Here is a 17,573-nt window from a genome sequence, read left to right on the forward strand (position 1 = left end):
TAAGCAGAGCAAAGCACAGAACAGACCCACGGCTCATGTTTTAGAATTGCCCACCGTGCTTCCATTCATATGTTCCTCGGGTGCTGTACCCTACACACCCCGTGATCCTGTGCATAATGGTATCACCCAAAGCAAGCTGGAATGCGCGAGCCAAGCCGAGGAAGACTCAACACAAAGAAGCCGAAGCGTTGGGCTGGAAAAAAACCCCATTAGATCTCAAGCCAAGAGAAGGACTCAATTAATGACAACAGTTTCAATAAAAAACGGCCTTGTTTTTTTTTTTTTTTTTTTTATCCATAGTTGGTCACATTTCTCATACATTGAAAGGGAAACTGCACAGCCGTCGTACAGGAGAGAGTGAAGCATAAACAGCGAGACGTTCTGTATCCCAATGGCTTGGTGGTCGGAGGCAGTGTTCACTCTCTGCCAAGCCGTGGTTCTGGTGCCTCTGTAGCGGCTGGGATACGCTGCTGGCACCGGGTTGACGGATGAAAGACATGCCTGCGTTGGATGCTGCGAGCTGAAACAGAGGTGGTTTCAACGGACGCTGGCTGGGAATCCCCGTTCTGTGCGCTAGATTGCAAACGGAAGTAAGTGAAGCAGGTGCAGCTTTCTTTGTTCTTTAGTAACAGCCGTTGGTTTGTTGGATGGATCTGGACAATGTGCTCAACACTTGCACCGTGTCTCTCTGAATGGGGAGGCTTGTTGACGACATGGAGACAACACGCCGTCGGCAAAGACGTCGATTCGTTAAGAAAACACCACCGTATAATTGAAAACCTGGTTTTGTAGTGAGCGTTGTTTTCGTATTCTTTTGTTTTATAAAAGTATTCCTATAACAATAGCTCTAGCCTATTGCCACAGGATATTTATATTTTTTCTGTCACTTTTTATGCTAGCATATCTCTCCAAACATAATTATTCAGTTATTATAAACTTTGGTAGCCTATTTTATTGGATATTAGGGTGTATTATTCCGCCCGACAGCATGTAAACAAGATCACTGAAACGATTCCCCGCGTGCCCACTGCCCTGCCTGCGGCTGGATCGCATCGCTTTGCGGAAAGTCACGTGCAGTCTGACACCGTCGGAGGTCAGTCACAATCTGTGTTGACAGTCCAGCACATAACGACAGCCATTATTTAATTACTTCACCCAGTGGGAACGTTGCGGACGTGTTTGATACTGATACTTGATATTAATACTTGTTTTGTCAGTCAATATTTTGGGAATTTATCAGAAGCTTTTATCCACACTAAGGTTATATTTATTCAACCGTGGAGTTTCTAGAGAAAGGATTCATATTTACACCTTGGGTTGACGGGTTAGAGGAAGCTTTAATGGCTCGATGTAGCAACGGGTTCCTGAAGGAACTCAGGAATGGAGGCGTGACATAGTAGGGTCTTGGTTAAAGATAGATATATTATTTTAGTAAATGCTATTCTTGAATCTCTGTCCAGATTTATTCTTATCACATGTCAAGTAACCTGTGCTAATTCCAAATTTGGCATAGTTACCACATCATTACTACAGCTAATCAGCAATGTGAATATCATGTTAGAATACAGAATGTGAGTAAATATTAAAGCAGCGTTTTAATATGAAGTACACAAACTTAAAATAATTAACAGGAACCGCATTAACCCTAACAAATGGTAAGGCAGTTATATCATCAATAGGATTGCCTGCCACCTCTCCCGTATATTATTAAAAAGGTTCAAAATAGAACCCCTTCCCCCCAATAACAAAATGTACTATTTAAACCATTATCTGAGGAAACCTTTAAATTAGGAAACCTTTACACAAGTTCCTCAATTACCCTTATCAATTATAAGTATAGAAACTTCAATTCCTTTAATAAAAAATAAATAAATATATATAATATATGTCCACTGCCTTGCCAGTGTATGTAAATTAAATAATAATAATGATAATAATGTAATGAAGTCCCCAGAATGCCCCTTAGAGACTTGTTTGGAAGAGTCTCTTGTCAAGAAGGACATTTTACAATTCAGTGATTATCCATTTTTGGGAAATAGTTGTAACCAACAACTTAGAGTATGTTATCCTCATACTCATCAGGGTTCAGGAGTCATCAGGATGTGTTCATAGAAAATGTTTCGTGACAGTGCTCTAGTAATCATTTAGTTTGAATAGACACTTGTTTGAAGATTTCTAAATACCCTCTGTGTGGTGAAGTCAGAACAGGTCCATTTGAATCACAGCTTTAGACAGGAATTGGTGGTGAACGATGAACAGCGGAAAGACATGGGAATGTAAAATGGACGCCGCATGTGGGAGCGTGAGATGAACTGAGTTTAATGGTGTGAAATGGGGGGATTGTGTTTTTGCTGTGAAGGCAGTTATGTAATAATGGGAGGATAGAGATTTCAGGCGGCAGCAGAAGCAGCGGTAGCACGACTCCTCGGGGGAGCTCATCGTCTAATGGAGTTATGTAGCAACAGGCCAAGTGTTTTGGTAGCTAATGTCTTCTCTAAGAAGGGGTGGGGGGCCTGGAGGAAAAGGGGGAAATGGAGAAAGCGATTTTGGGAGAGAGAGAGAGAGAGAAAAGAGGAGGTGGAACAGGGATAAAGATGAGGGATGGAGAGAATACAAGAAATAGAGAATGAGAGTGTGTTTGAGGGGGAAATAAAGGGAGAGAAGAGAGACGGAAAGAGTGATAATAGTGAAAGAGAGGTAAAGAAAGAGAAAACCTGAGAAAAAGGTGAAGAGAGAGCGTGAGTAAAAATGGTGTCTGAGGAAGGAGTGAAGAGATAAAGGAAGTGAGACAGAGAGAAATAACTAGTGGAAGAGATAAAGGAAGTGAGATACCAATAGTAAAAGAGAGAGGAAGTGAGATAACACAAGTGGGAGAGAGAAGATGAAGTGAGAAAGATAAATAGAACTCATGGGAGAGATTAGAAGTGAGATAGCACAATTGGGAGAGAGAAGATGAAGTGAGAAATACAAATAGAACTAGTGGGAGAGATTAGAAGTGAGATAGCAGAAGTGGGAGAGAGAAGATGAAGTGAGGAAGAGAGATGATTAGTGTTTGTGGTTAGACGTGAGACGGAGAGATATAACTTGTGGGAGAGATTAGAAGTGATATAGAGAGATATAACTTGTGGGAGAGATTATCAGAAGTGAGATAGCACTAGTGAGAAAGATAAGAAGTGAGAAAAAGAGAGAACTAGTGGGAGAGATTAGAGGAAGTGAGAGAGAGAGAGAAAGAGGGATGAGGGAGGATAGGAGAGAGACTAGGGAGGGATATCAAGAGGACAGAGGGAGAGAAAGTCGATTGTAATCCCGTTAATCCACTTCAGTGCTGTCCTTCCCCTGAGCTCCATACCCACCGCCCAGCCTGTATGCTGTGTTTCCCCAGACAGCTGTGTGCTACAGAGGGGAGTTTTAGAAACACCATCAGACACGTTATTTTAGACAGTCAAGGACACCGTGTTGGTGTCTGAGTTTATTGAACACCTTTATAGCAGTCACAGTTCGTTTCGTTCCAATGTTTTGGATCCAGTTTTGACTAGACTCGGTTAATGTCTACTCTTGTACTTTTATTGTGTACTCACGTAGCTTGTCTTACAGTGTACTTTTATTCCTTTTATGTTGCTCTTTTTTTATGTTCTTATTGTTTTTTAACCCTACATGGCTTTCAAATGGCTCTGAATTATGCATTGCATGTTAGAGTCCACATTTTCCTGCTTGTGTTTCTGGCACATAATTTATATAATTTGATTCAATAATTGGGTAAGTCTGATTGTCTATCTGTCTCTTTGTCTGTCTCTGCCTGTCACTGAATGTCCTCAACCCTAAAAAATGTCAGTCTCTCACTTTGTTTGTCGATCACTGAGCCTTTTCAATCCATTGAAGAATGTCAGTCTGTGAGTTTTTGTCGATCACTGAGCCTTTTCAATCCATTGAAGAATGTCAGACTGTCTGTCCATCAGTGAATGTCCTCAAGCCTAGAATAATCTTAGTGTTTCAGTCTGTCTGTCTGTCTATAGAGGAATGTCCATCTCTACTTGGTCTTCCATGCGTCCCTCTGTGATGAACTCAGGGTTGTCTCACAGCAGTTGACAGGGCTGTACAGAGATGAGACATGTCTGCTGGATTAGTCCCAAATCAGTTTGGATTCACAGTGTGACAATGAACGCAGGAGTTGGCAAGATCTAGAATACAGACAATAGGCTTTAGGGATGTGCATTGGACATGACTCTATTATCTGAGTAGTATTTGTTATTATTTGAAAGTATTCAGTTACATGTTTTTATTAAAACTGCTGATACAACATGGCCACTACTACACAACACACAAAGGAGTGTGTAGGGTTCGAATCTAATGTCGGCTCGCAGGCTGTTTGTGTGAGAAAAGAGCATGTGCGCATATGAAGGAAGACATGTTGTACACTTGCAAAACTTGTCTACAGAACTGAGGCAAATATTTATCAACACATATCATTGAGTTTATTGCATGGAAGAGTCTAGAGAAGCTAGTTGGGTAAGCTAGCCAGCTAAAAGCTATTTGCATTCCTCACTGTTTTCTGCACTCCCTTTAGATTCAACAGCCTTTAGATTCCAGCCCAACTTCACATTTTGTAGGCAGATTATTTTCATAGGCAGTTTTATTTTAGTGTAAACAAAAAACATGTATAAAGGAACACATGCCATAAAAACAATTTTTATGTGAAGCTAAATCATCATGTGTAACAATTCTAGATTGGAATTGTAATAGTATTTTAAAAATTAATGTACAGGACAATTTATTTCAACAACAAAATACATAAATGTAAAATGAATACACACACACAAGTACTGAACTAACTTAGCTTCACTTAACCTATTCTAATATTCAACTAACCGTGCCCATCCCTACTAAGCTTCTGGCTCACAGGGTTATCTCTGTGTCGGATGGTTATGTCCAACAAGGTGCTCACAGTCACTCAAAGGGGTCTACCACAGTCACTCACAGGGGTCTGGAACCTCTCTCTATATCTGTGAAAAATAAAATATTATTTTGCTTTACCACAAGCACAACAATGTGTTCTGTTGACTTTCTGTTGACAGTGGTTCCCCAGGTCTCCCAATATTAGAGTCTGCGGGTCCAGTCACATCATGAAAACCATTACAGTTTGGACATATTATTAGTTTAGTATGTATTCTGTCTTTCTGGAGGATGAAATTGAAATTGTGACTCTGTTCTGCATCATTAAGACAAAGATATACTTCAAACAGTAAGTAAAGGTCCTTCTTTAAATTCTGGTTCTGGCTTTCTTACTAGTCTGCTGGAATTGAGGCCTTAAGTTCAAAGCTTTGATGTTTCAGTAAGTTCTCCAAATGCATGCTTAATATAAAAATAAGCCTGTTTTTTTCTCTCAGCACCAAAATAATACTGCAGCAACATAAATATGTTGTTATTATTATTTTATGGATTATAAATAGTAATACAATTATTTATAATAATAGTAATAATAACAATAAAGAAGATAATTCAGAAAATGACCTACAACACAGCAAGTAGCATCTTTTGCCTTGAATGTGTTTCCCTTTGTTACAGGGAAATGATGTATCAGATACAAAACTTAGAAATGGCAGGAGTTGACGTTTAAACATTATATACAGTGGGGAGAACAAGTATTTGATACACTGCCGATTTTGCAGGCTTTCCTACTTACAAAGCATGTAGAGGTCTGTAATTTTTTTCATAGGTACACTTCAACTGTGAGAGACGGAATCTAAAACAAAAATCCAGAAAATCACATTGTATGATTTTTTAATAATGAATTTGCATCAATCAAGCTCTCATGGTAAAACGTGACAATTTCAGCGCCATAGTTGTGAATTTGATTCAGACAAGATGCCAGTATGAGAAATTAAGAAAATGTATGCACTTGCTGGTTTAAGCCACTCTGGATAGGACTGTCTGCTGAATGGCTCAAATACCAGTACGATGTTATGTAAGATGTTTCATACAAAGAAATGCTATCATTGATAGTTTCCTCTGTATTTACACTGCTGGCATAGCTACCGCATGATGAATTGACCCCAACCATGACCTCTCAGACAGTTTTGAGCCTAGATCCTGTGTGGAAATTATGCCAAATTAATTATGTAAATATTCTGACAAAAAAACTCTCTTGAGTCACAAGTATGGATTGGCCTGTATAAGCTTTGTAAAATAAATAAAACTCTAACAGTGTAATTACTTACTTTGCCCATGCTCTACTGAAGTTTTTACTTTGTCCGTGCTTCTACTGAAGTTTTTTTTTGAAGCTGTATGTTTTTCAACATACAGCTTCGACTAACTACAGTAGCTACTGTATGTTGGTCTGTTCTACTACAAATTATATATATTGCTAAAGAGTCAAAACATAACAGCCTACTTTTAGAGGAATAATGTGATTTGTGCAGGTCTCAAACAATAACAAAATAGTGAAAATCCTCTCTCTTTTTTTTTTTAAAAGGTTAAAATGTCAAGTACTACAAATAGGAACAGTGGTACACTCTTATACCCGAGTGCCCCTTCTGTGTTACTCTCTCTCTCTCTCCTACTTCCCTCTCCTACCTCTCTCTCTCTCATGCTCTCTCTACTCCCTCTCTCTCTCTCCTCCCTCTCTCTTTGCCCTCTCTTTATCTTTCTCATGCCCCAGTGCTCCCATTATAAGGGAGTCTGGCCATATGTTCATTTTCTGCCTGCCTGGGTGATGCCTTCTGTGGGACAAATCCCAAACAGCATCACACTCAGTACAGTCCTCTGGGCCCCTTGTCATCTGGTTCTTGGTCCTTTTGGTCCTCTGTGTCCTCTGGGTCCCATGTTGTCTAGGTCCTGGATCCTAGACAACATGTTCTGATGTACAACCCTGTTTCCAAAAATGTTGAGACGGTGTGTAAAATTTAAAGAAAAGCAGAAGGCAATGATGTGCAAATCATTTAAACCCTATATTCAGTAGAAAATAGTATAAAGACACTGAGAAATTGAGAAATGTTACTGTTTCTTGAAAAATATATGCCCACTTTGAATTTGATGCCAACAACAAATTTCAAAAAAGCTGGGATAGGGGCAAAAAAAAAACTGGAAAAGTAATGAAATGCTAAAAAGTTGTGGAACATCTCACAACTATTTAGGTTTATTGGCATCAAGTCAGTAACATGATTGGGTATAAGAAGAACATCCCAGAGAGGACGTCTCTTTCAGAAGTAAAGATGAAGAGGGGTTCAATACTCTGTGAAAGATTGCGCAGGCAAATAGTGCAACAGTTTAAGAATAATGTTTGTCAATGTAAAATTGCAATGAGTTTGGGGAACTCGTCATCTAGGATACATAATATAATTTAAAGATTCAGAGAATCCGGAGAAATTTGTTTATTTCAGCAAGACAATGCCAAACCACATTTTGCACGTATTACAACAGCATGCCTCTGTTGTAAAAGAGTCTCGGTGCTAAACTGGCCTGCCTGCAGTCCAGACCTGTCACCCATTGAAAACATTTGGCGCATCATGAAACAAAAAATACGACAAAGGAGACCTCGAACTGATTGCAGCTGCAATCCTATATCAAGCAAGAATGAGAAAACATTTCACTTTCAAAACTACAGTAATTTTTCTCCTCAGTTCCTAAACGCTTACAGCGATGCAACACAGTGGTAAAGATGGCCCTTGTCCCAACTTTTTTGAAATGTGTTGCTGGCATTTCATTCAAAAAGGGCATCTATTTTTCCAAAACCAATAAAATTTCTCAGTTTCAACATTTAATGTGTTGTCTTCGTACTATTTTCAATTAAATATGGGGGATAAAGGTTTGCACATCATTGCATTCTGTTTTCAATTTCATTTTATGCAGTGTCACAACTGGAAATGGGGTTGTAGAATCAGTCCATAAAATACTTTTTTTGGCTTTCAGTATGACTGTCTCGGGCAGGATCAGTCAATCCTGTGTTTTGCCTAACCGACCCAGGGCTGTATAATGCTGTACTAACGCTGTGTGCCTTCTAACTGATGAGGGCTGAATTATTCTGTAATATTGTATAAAAATACAAGGATGGAACCAAATGTTAATCATTACAACCCCTTAAAAAATCCAGCAAAGCGTTCACCATTAATTCATATGCTGTATGATGATAATGTATGGACAGAAGATGAATGCAAATGTTTATATTCATAAACTCAGTATGTGGTGCCTAAGTTAGCATAACAACAAAAATGTTCTGCCTGAAGCTATCTGACTGTCAATATCCATGTCTGCTGCAATCGTCTGTACCTTTCATGTGTTTACAAGTACATTTCTCTTGTGTTCTCCTTTCCTGTAGTTTCAACATAGTCTATTTTTGTTTTCATTCACACATCAGAAATATCTAATGCATAGTATGCTTTATTTACTCTATGAACATCATTTTCTATTTTCCGTTTCTTTGTCATTTCATAACTTTTTCTCTCTTCTTTGGTTTGGTTATTACAATACAGAAAACATTTAATGCATGCCAGCATCACCTTTTTCTAAATATATGTATCATTTCGCTTTTTCATTGTGTTTGTTTTCAGCTGACTAGTGTTTACGTTTTTTCATCTGAAGACCACAGGTCCCTTACAAAGTGCATCGAACTTTGTCAGATGTAACAACTGAGTAATAACTCTGCAGGGAGATTAAATTCAGAAATAGCATTTAGTTTATTTGAAAACGTACCTCATAGGAGTGATCTGTGCAGATGATCACTGAATTTGTGCAGTGTAGGCAAATTGAGCATTTTGGTTTGGGCTCAAATCAGAAAATACAAACCTATTAATTTTTAGAAATGCAGTCTAAAATCATGTTAATTGCTGATTCCTCCCTATTTGTTAGCGCCAAATTAAGTCATTTGAAGGGATTGAAATGCCACAAAAAAACCTTTGTGTGGAGGTTATCGTGGGAAATAGCACCTAAAGGTGTCTTGCAAACATTGTTTGTATCACAAAGAAAAACATTCGTCAGACGCAGACCAAATGAATAGCTGCTGGAGGAGTACTTGACACCATTGGTCAAGCATGGTGGAGGTAATGTCGAGGTCTGGGGGTACTTTGGTGGTGGTCAAGTGAAATATGTGTACAGGGTTAAAGGGATCTTGAAGAAGGAAGACTATCACTCCATTTTGCAATGCCATGCCATACCCTGTGGACGGCACTTGATTGGAGCCAATCTCCTCTTACAAGAGGACTATGACCCAAAGCACAGCTCCTAACTATACAAGAACTATTCAGGGAAGAAACAGCCAGCTGGTATTTTGTCTATAATGGAGTGAACAGCACAGTCACCAGATCTCAACCCTATTGAGCTTTTTAGGGGAGCAGCTTGACCGTAAGAAGTGCCCATCACGGCAGTCCAACTTGTGGGAGGTGCTTCAGGAAGCATGGGTTGAAATCTCTTCAGATTACCTTAACAAAATGATGACTAGAATGCCAAAGATCTGCAAAGCTGTGATTGCTGCAAATGGACGATTCTTTGATGAAAGAAAAGTTTGAAGGACACAATTCTATTAGCCCTATTTAATCAAGGTTGCTTTATCTCAATTACTTTTCAATCCGATTCCGCGCAAACTATCATTTACTGCTGCTGAAGAGTTTTTGTGGACTTTCTCCAACATGTCAATGATGTGCTCTCACTTCACTTCTGCTCCATGGTTGTCTTCCAACACTCATTAACTTAGCTAGATGTAAGCTAAGCTCATTAAGATGGTAGCTAGCTGGTAACATTTGACTCTTTGTTGAGTAGCTAGCTGTCACAATGTTGTCAGCTGCCCTACTAAACCAACACTACATAGAGAATTAAATCCACAATATACAGCATTTTTGGGCAACACAAACTGCAGCAGTGTTCATTAGAGAGCCGCTGAGTCCACCTGGTTCAGGAGGATCGCGGTTTGATTATTTGGTTCACACCCCGGGTGCAATTTGTTTGTTTCCTCGTCACCAAATGGGTACAGTATAGATCAATTAAAGTGCCATGGAAACACATTGGGCAAAGATATCAAATCTAATTTTTTCATCAAAATTTGTCCACATTTATTAAATCATTTTAAATGTTAAGTATTGAAAATCAGCTAAATATATCCAAATTGGACTTGAGTAACCGCATAGTGGGCCTGCTACAATGAATAAATAATTATTGTTTTGATGAACATCCACTTTGTTAGAGCATCTGGTTTTTTACTGTTGACTGCATTTCCCCCTACAGAATTAATCAGTGAAGGTATCTGTGCTAGGTTATATGAATGACAGTTTATCATAGATGTCTTATCTAGGAGTTCACATGAATTACAGCTCATCAGTGATGGTTGTGAAAGTTGCTTTGCTGTCATAGAATAGATCCTTTATGAGAAAGGGTAAATCTGTCACAGAAAACCACACACTCCTTTCCAGTAATGAACAAAACTTTCTGTGTCCATCCACTTACGGAAAATCTTGCAGTAAAAGTGCAGTTATAAACATTTTTAACTGTTAGACATTTACCTCCAATGTGCTCCCTGCTGCTATCTGTTTTGCTAGCGTCAGCCTCGTCCATAACGGTAAATTCTCACTCTCTTCCAATCCCATCCTACCCGCCTCTCCCCCTCCCGCAACACCTCCTCCACCTCCTCTCTGCTAATGCCCAAGTGACTGCCAGAGCCTGTCGAGGGTCCAGCCAGACCCAGGAATAGTTCAATGGGGCCACTGTTTCTCAGGGCTGTGTGTGTGTGTGTGTGTGTGCGCGTGCGTGCGTGTGTCTGCCCGGGAAACCCACGGAACCCTTTTGATTGCCCCTCGGTTTTTCAGCGTGGTGCCCCTTGGCTCCCCGAAGAAGGAGGCCTGGCGGCTATTCAAGTCTCCTGGTGTCGTTTCGACAAATCTGAATTAGCCGCCTTGCATTGTTACAGCTGTAACTAGAGGCTATTTTGCATTAACTTGGTCAGTCTTTGGTCAGTATCTTGTCACTGGGTTTTAGTCTCTAATGACAGCAGATAACCTCAGTAACACATTAAGGCTGACCCTTATTCGACCAGTAGCAGACTCAGAACCCTATTCTGCACGGGGGGGGGCACAGTTGACCAACAATGAGGGGGCCAACATTTCCAGGCTGACGGACTGAGAACAGCTTGTTCTGGAGAGACTGACGCATCCTGTCGGATCTAAGCCGCTGATTGATCCCTGGATGCATCTGAACTAAACACTGACGTTTAGCTAACAGGAGGGAATTAACCATAATTCATGGAGAACCATTTATGATATTTGTGTCAAATTCAATGTATACCAAAGGAGGGCTCATTAAAGTGGTGATGGAATTCTGCCTCGTCTGTCGGGAGGCCTTGCCTGCCAGTTATCATGCATCAATGACAGAGTGTTGAGGAGCGCCAGAGAAAAATAACTACTGTGAAACTACACCGCATACAGCACACACACACACAAACACACACACACACAGACACACACAAACACACACACACACAGACACACACAAACACAAACCGAGAACTGTGTACCTCTTCAGCTACCTCAGGGCACACTCACGGACCTACAAACCCACTTAATCAGTCATTCCCACTATCTGAGCGGTTTCATCCAGGTCAGTAGTAAAGTATCCAGATGGTAATGTGGTCTAAAGCTGCTGGAGCTCTCAACAAGATTAGCCAGGTTTAACCATCACCTTCCAATCTTAAAGCCCTGCAACCTGGGCCAGGGTGTGTGTCTGTGTCTGTGTGTGTTGGACGACAGCCGCTGAGCTGTAGGTGGGCTTGGTTTCATTTTGTTGGTCTCCACAGGTGTGATGCAGACATTAGTCTGTGTCTGTGTGTGTGTGTGTGTGTATGCATCTGTCTGTGACTCTGCGGTGTCCGATTCTGACAGAATAGCCATGCTGAAGTTCACATGTAAGAGAGTATGCTGACAATTTGTCACTCCCACCCACAGTTAAAACAGATTGACTCAAAACATCACAGCTGTGTCATAAAACCATAAAAAGTAGTGCATCTCAACTGATCTGGTGTTTGGAGGGCAAGATACATGAAACATATTCTATGTCAGTGTTGGTGCATGTTTTGCAAAGTGTCCTTAAAACTCAGCATTTAAACATCTAGGGCCGGTTTCGCCAACACAGATTACACCTAGTCTAGCACTAAAACAATCTAGTCCAATAGAAAACTCCATTGAGCTGGTTTTTCTAGTCTTAGATTAGGCTTAATCTGTGTCTGCAAAACCGGCCCCTAGTGTTACTTGTACAATCATGGTTGGTTAAATGCACGATTTACAGACTCATACCGACCGATGAGAGCCCATGGAGAATATTTGTTGTTTACTACTATGTTCAGTTTAGACAACAGGAGTATTCAGAGGAGTAAAGTTTGACAGTTGGAAACAGCAATTGAAATTCAAACATCTGGGGCGGGAAGCCCCCTGACAAGTCTTTCATTGAGTTTAAATGATCCAAATACATTTTATTTAAGTGTCCTGTTATTTGGCATTGAGAAGATGCCAATTAACACACATTCTGAATTAGTGAAGAAGTTGAAGATCAACATTAAACTTCAATTATGTCTTTCGATTGTAGACAATAAATTGTCTGGGACACTTATGTCAATTTTGGATCATAGTATTGTAAAGAATATGCACACAGCCACTTCTGCCCTTTGATGTATCTTTGGTGACAGCCTTAAGACTTAGTATTGTACAATGTCTTTAAGTGAATTCAAGGCATGGTTGCATGCCTTGAATTCAAGGCATGGTTGCACATTTGTGGACAAATGTGCCTGCTTTTTATGTACGGTTGTGTGCTTTCTTGTTTAAATGTTTTTGTTGGTTTGCTTGCTAGTTTTACTTGTTAGTCCACACTGCCAACCAGGACACACTGCCAGTCCACATAATCCTAAAGCCAGCCCCTGACACTGGCAAACAGCTTTTGCCTTTGAATTTGTATCTGGGTGATTTGAGTAGCCTGTTGTTATTTATAAGTGTTGAGGTGGGCTGTGGTGTCTGCATGGTTATGAGCATCATTCAAAACCATTCTAAAAGCACTTTGCCATTAAAATGCCAAATTAATAGTTACCATAGCAATGTCCTATTTATTATGTCACTTTTGATGCATTACAGAGTCTGTATAAGAGCCAATCCGAGCTCTACATGAACCAATCAGAGTCTTGTATGAGCCAATCACATCTCTAAATGAGCCTTATTGCAGAGTCTTATTGCAGTCTGTTGGAGCCCTATAGAAGCCCTTCACCAAATCTGATAGTGCTGTTTAGGCATTGACCTTAGCTGGCCATCTGTGGTAGGAAACCCCTTTGTGATCTTTATGCAGAGCTATTTTAACACGTTCCAGAGACCTAAATGGTGTCCCTCTCCCTTTGATCCCTCTAATTTGCTCTACAAATATGTGATGAAACGCAGAGAGCAGTGGGACTCTCACGCTGGTGGCAGCCCTGTGATGACAGCGTTTCCTCTGACTGCCTTTGATCTGGTATCTCCTTGGTCGTCTGTCTTCTGGATGTATGTTAGTACTTACTGTGGCAGAGGACGGGAGCGTATCCTCGGGCGACAGAACTGACATATTTTCCTGACATACCCTCGTATGCAGGGGGTTAAATTGGGATCTGGGTAGTGGGGGAGCCCAACGTTCTGCTTTCCAGTTGTATCTAAAATGTTAAACTGCAGGGACTGTGGAAGTACAGTAGCTCACCCTATATCTGACCCATGTCTATGTTTGACCAGGAGAGGGTACAGCAGTTCTGAAGCTCTGGCAGTGGGCCTGGCAGTGGGGCCTGGCAGTGGGGCCTGGCAGTGGGGTCTGGTCCCCAGCCAGACGCCGCCCGCCTGTTCTCACCAGCTCAGGGTGTTGTGGGTAATTTAGGCGGTGATGGAGAAAAGGAGCCCATCTACCTGGTTCAGATACTCCCACCTGGGTGGGTTCAACATCGTGACACGTCTGTCCGTGGAGGTGCGTGTCAGACTGATGTTCGTAGAGGGAGCGATGGGAGCGTGCGTCAGCGGAGTGATCGGGGGGAGGTGTCTGGCGTGGTCCTACATGACAGGTGCACTGACCTGAAGTCCATGCATCACGGTGGAGGGGAGCTCTGTCCCCTTTCATGACGTCTGTCACTGCTTATGAGTTCTGTCATTTCTTCGGATGGCCGTTCAAAAGAGTCGTTAGCTGGCTTGTTAGCCACGGTTTGCGTACAGCGACGCACAGCTATAGAGGACGGACTGCACTTACAATCCAAGATTGTGTTTAGTATGTTTTCATTAAAGGGGCATTCTGTTAGACGTTTCGCATTGTAATATCAGAGTGTCCGTAGAAAATCATGAGTAATTGTAGAACAATACCTTTTCTCATCATCATTTCCCCTGTCCGATGCAGAATCTTCCTGCAATGGGAATCTGACTTTATATTCTGTGCTTCTCCGTTCTATTGTCTCAGTATATTTCCACTGCTGTATTTACGGTTCCAATGCTTCTGCCAACTGCTGGTGTAGAGGGAGACCGTTGTGAACATCCCGAGTGAAACATGTTGATGAGATTGTTGTGGTTGAGCGAGGCCAAGGCCAGCGGTGAAGTCAGGACACAGCGATGAGACACAGGTGGCAGGGTGTGTATGATGGGAACACAACGCAGAGAGCTGTTCAACCATGCATGGAATAGAATAAGAGCGCCCTCCTCTCTTTACAGACAGAAACCGTTAAGCCTTGCCTGCCCCTCCTATTTAAGAAAAATACTTTCTCTGTTAGGGTGAGAGGCTAGCTGCATTCAACCATGAATAAGGAACAACGAATTCCTCCCTCCACCAGACTCCATTTCATCATGCCTGGTAAAGAATGGATTCATATACAACTCAAATGGGAGCAAGGGGAGCCCATCTCAAAATTGCTTCATGTTTTTCCCAAAATGACAACTAAGCATATTGTGTTTTATCTGAGTTGATGTGTTTGTGGGATGATCTTTCTCAAATGCATTTGTTACCCTGTGTTCTTTGCATGTGAATTGTTGTGTGGTTTTTGGGGAGTTAATTGTGTTTGAATATACTGCTGCCCGTGTAACAAATTGCCCCTCTATGATCATAAAGTTACTAACTAACTAACTACCCTAAAATGGGCTGGTAGAATGTCCTGCAATTTGGTAATAAAGCTGTCAGCCTTCCCTCTAAACCCATAGTCCTAGTATCAATTCATACAGTGGCAATCCAAAACAAAATGTCCAAAACAAAATGTCCAAATACCATTACAGCATTCTGTAGGTACACTTCAGGGCCATTCTGCTTAATCAGTACAGCTTTCGAAGTAGACGGGATCCAGAAAGGCATAGCATTAATTGTGGCTTCTGGGATTGAACCCTGTGGTCCAGCAGAGAGCATTTCACCGACATGGGGACATTAGCATGTTGTCATTAGACCACAGGATCTGCTCCGACCAGCAGACTCGATAGGCAGCCATTCTCAGTCATCATTCAGGACTCAGACCCAGAGTCATCATTCAGGACTCAGTCATCATTCAGGACTCAGACCCAGAGTCATCATTCAGGACTCAGTTATCATTCAGAACCAGAGTCATCATTCAGAACCAGAGTCATCATTCAGAACTCAGTTATCATTCAGAACCAGTGTCATCATTCAGAACCAGAGTCATCATTCAGGACTCAGACCCAGAGTCATCATTCAGAACCAGAGTCATCATTCAGGAAAGACCCTGAAGGGACTTCCAGTTAATGGGGAGAGGGAAGATGGAGATGAACAGTCAGAGAAGAAGGTGGCGGACACTCCACCCCCTGACACATTTCTGTGATACGGCCCAGCTATTGATGGAGTGGGAAGGAAAACCTTCTCTGTGCAGTGGTCGTTCTGGGTATCGAGCTGAGATCATTTTGATTGCTTTCACATTGCTTATTGACCCAGAGATTTTTCTTCAGAGACAACGTACTGCTGTGCAACACAAGGGACATAAAGAGCGGAAACAGGAGGCTATCCTCATCTGTTGAAATCCTTAGACCTTCTATAACGCCTTATATCAAGATTCTTTCAGGGTCCTCGATCTTCCTTCCCTCACTAATGCGTACACAATAATCAACCACATTCATCAATCAATAAACTTTGCGTCTCACTCCCTCCTTTTTCTCATTTCTTTGTTTTGTTTCTTTACTTGGAAAACAAGAAGGTAAACACAACTTTCCCCCTCTCACAGGTGGATGGATACCATTGCTCCCTGATACGTACTGACCCGGCCCATCCTGTTTGACCTCTGACCCCAAACCCCTGAGTCTCACCCCATCGCCATGACGTCGACCTCGTGGCCTCAGCTGCTGGCCTTCAAGCTGGCCCTTCCACCCCGTGACCCTGGGATCCCAGAGAGGATCTTCAGCTGTGACGAGGAGATCGAGCGGCGCTACGAGATTGTCCCCTCCGTGGTCTGTTCCATGTGCTGTCTCTTCGGTATCATCTATTGCTTCTTTGGTAAGAACTTAAATATAAAGGATGCAGAAAGTATATACCCACCATCTACTCCTTCTTCGGTAAGAATTTAGAGATGATATTATGAAATGTATTTATGAATATTCATAAAATATTATTCATTTGACAGGAGATAAAGCTGTTTTTACCACAAAAGATGTAGTTAGTACCCTGAGAAACATCCACTAATGTACTAACCTCATCCACACCTCAGAGTAGTAGCTCAGTGAGGCTGGTGACAGGACATCATCACTATTGAAGTGTTGTCTAAGTCGCTCTGAAACCTACTGCGGGTACACCTTGGAAGTAAAGCAGGGACAGGTGGTCTGGTCGTTCCTGGGTGGGAGATAGATGCTTTGAAGGGATTACTGAAATATGCTCTAGTGTATGTTTGAACCCAGCCCACTACTCCCTCAGCCAGTAAGTCTTTCCGCACATTCATGTCGAATAAAGCTTCAATATGCCCCAACAGGTTAGTACGTCACATTCATGTCAGATAAAGCTTCAATATGCCCCAACAGGTTAGTACGTCACATTCATGTCGAATAAAGCTTCAATATGCCCCAACAGGTTAGTACGTCACATTCATGTCAAATAAAGCTTCAATATGCCCCAACAGGTTAGTACGTCACATTCATGTCGAATAAAGCTTCAATATGCCCCAACAGGTTAGTACGTCACATTCATGTCGAATAAAGCTTCAATATGCCCCAACAGGTTAGTACGTCACATTCATGTCGAATAAAGCTTCAATATGCCCCAACAGGTTAGTACGTCACATTCCTGTCAAATAAAGCTTCAATATGCCCCAACAGGTTAGTACATCACATTCATGTTAAATAAAGCTTCAATATGCCCCAACAGGTTAGTACGTCACATTCCTGTCAAATAAAGCTTCAATATGCCCCAACAGGTTAGTACGTCACATTCATGTCAAATAAAGCTTCAATATGCCCCAACAGGTTAGTACGTCACATTCCTGTCAAATAAAGCTTCAATATGCCCCAACAGGTTAGTACATCACATTCATGTCGAATAAAGCTTCAATATGCCCCAACAGGTTAGTATGTCACATTCATGTCAAATAAAGCTTCAATATGCCCCAACAGGTTAGTACGTCACATTAATGTCAAATA

At 41.4% G+C, this 17,573-nt stretch overlaps 1 protein-coding gene across 3 annotated transcripts in view; it reads left to right on the plus strand.

Moving 5' to 3' along the window:
- The first annotated feature begins 167 nt into the window (after positions 1–167).
- The window catches only part of tmem198a (transmembrane protein 198a), a 29,956-nt gene continuing 12,550 nt past the window's right edge, over positions 168–17,573 (plus strand). The window contains exons 1-2 of one of the 3 annotated variants that reach the window (XM_013131124.4): positions 168–590; positions 16,172–16,440. In XM_013131124.4, the coding sequence (XP_012986578.1) occupies positions 16,263–16,440 (178 nt within the window). In that variant the 5' untranslated portion in view covers positions 168–590; positions 16,172–16,262. Of the gene's footprint in view, positions 591–3,348; positions 3,757–14,786; positions 14,806–16,171; positions 16,441–17,573 lie in introns of those variants that run through there. The other 2 variants (XM_034288755.1, XM_013131125.3) reach the window with 2 other exon arrangements.

The sequence above is a fragment of the Esox lucius genome, chromosome 20 (assembly GCF_011004845.1).
Source record: "Esox lucius isolate fEsoLuc1 chromosome 20, fEsoLuc1.pri, whole genome shotgun sequence".
Classification (NCBI taxonomy): Eukaryota; Metazoa; Chordata; class Actinopteri; order Esociformes; family Esocidae; genus Esox; species Esox lucius.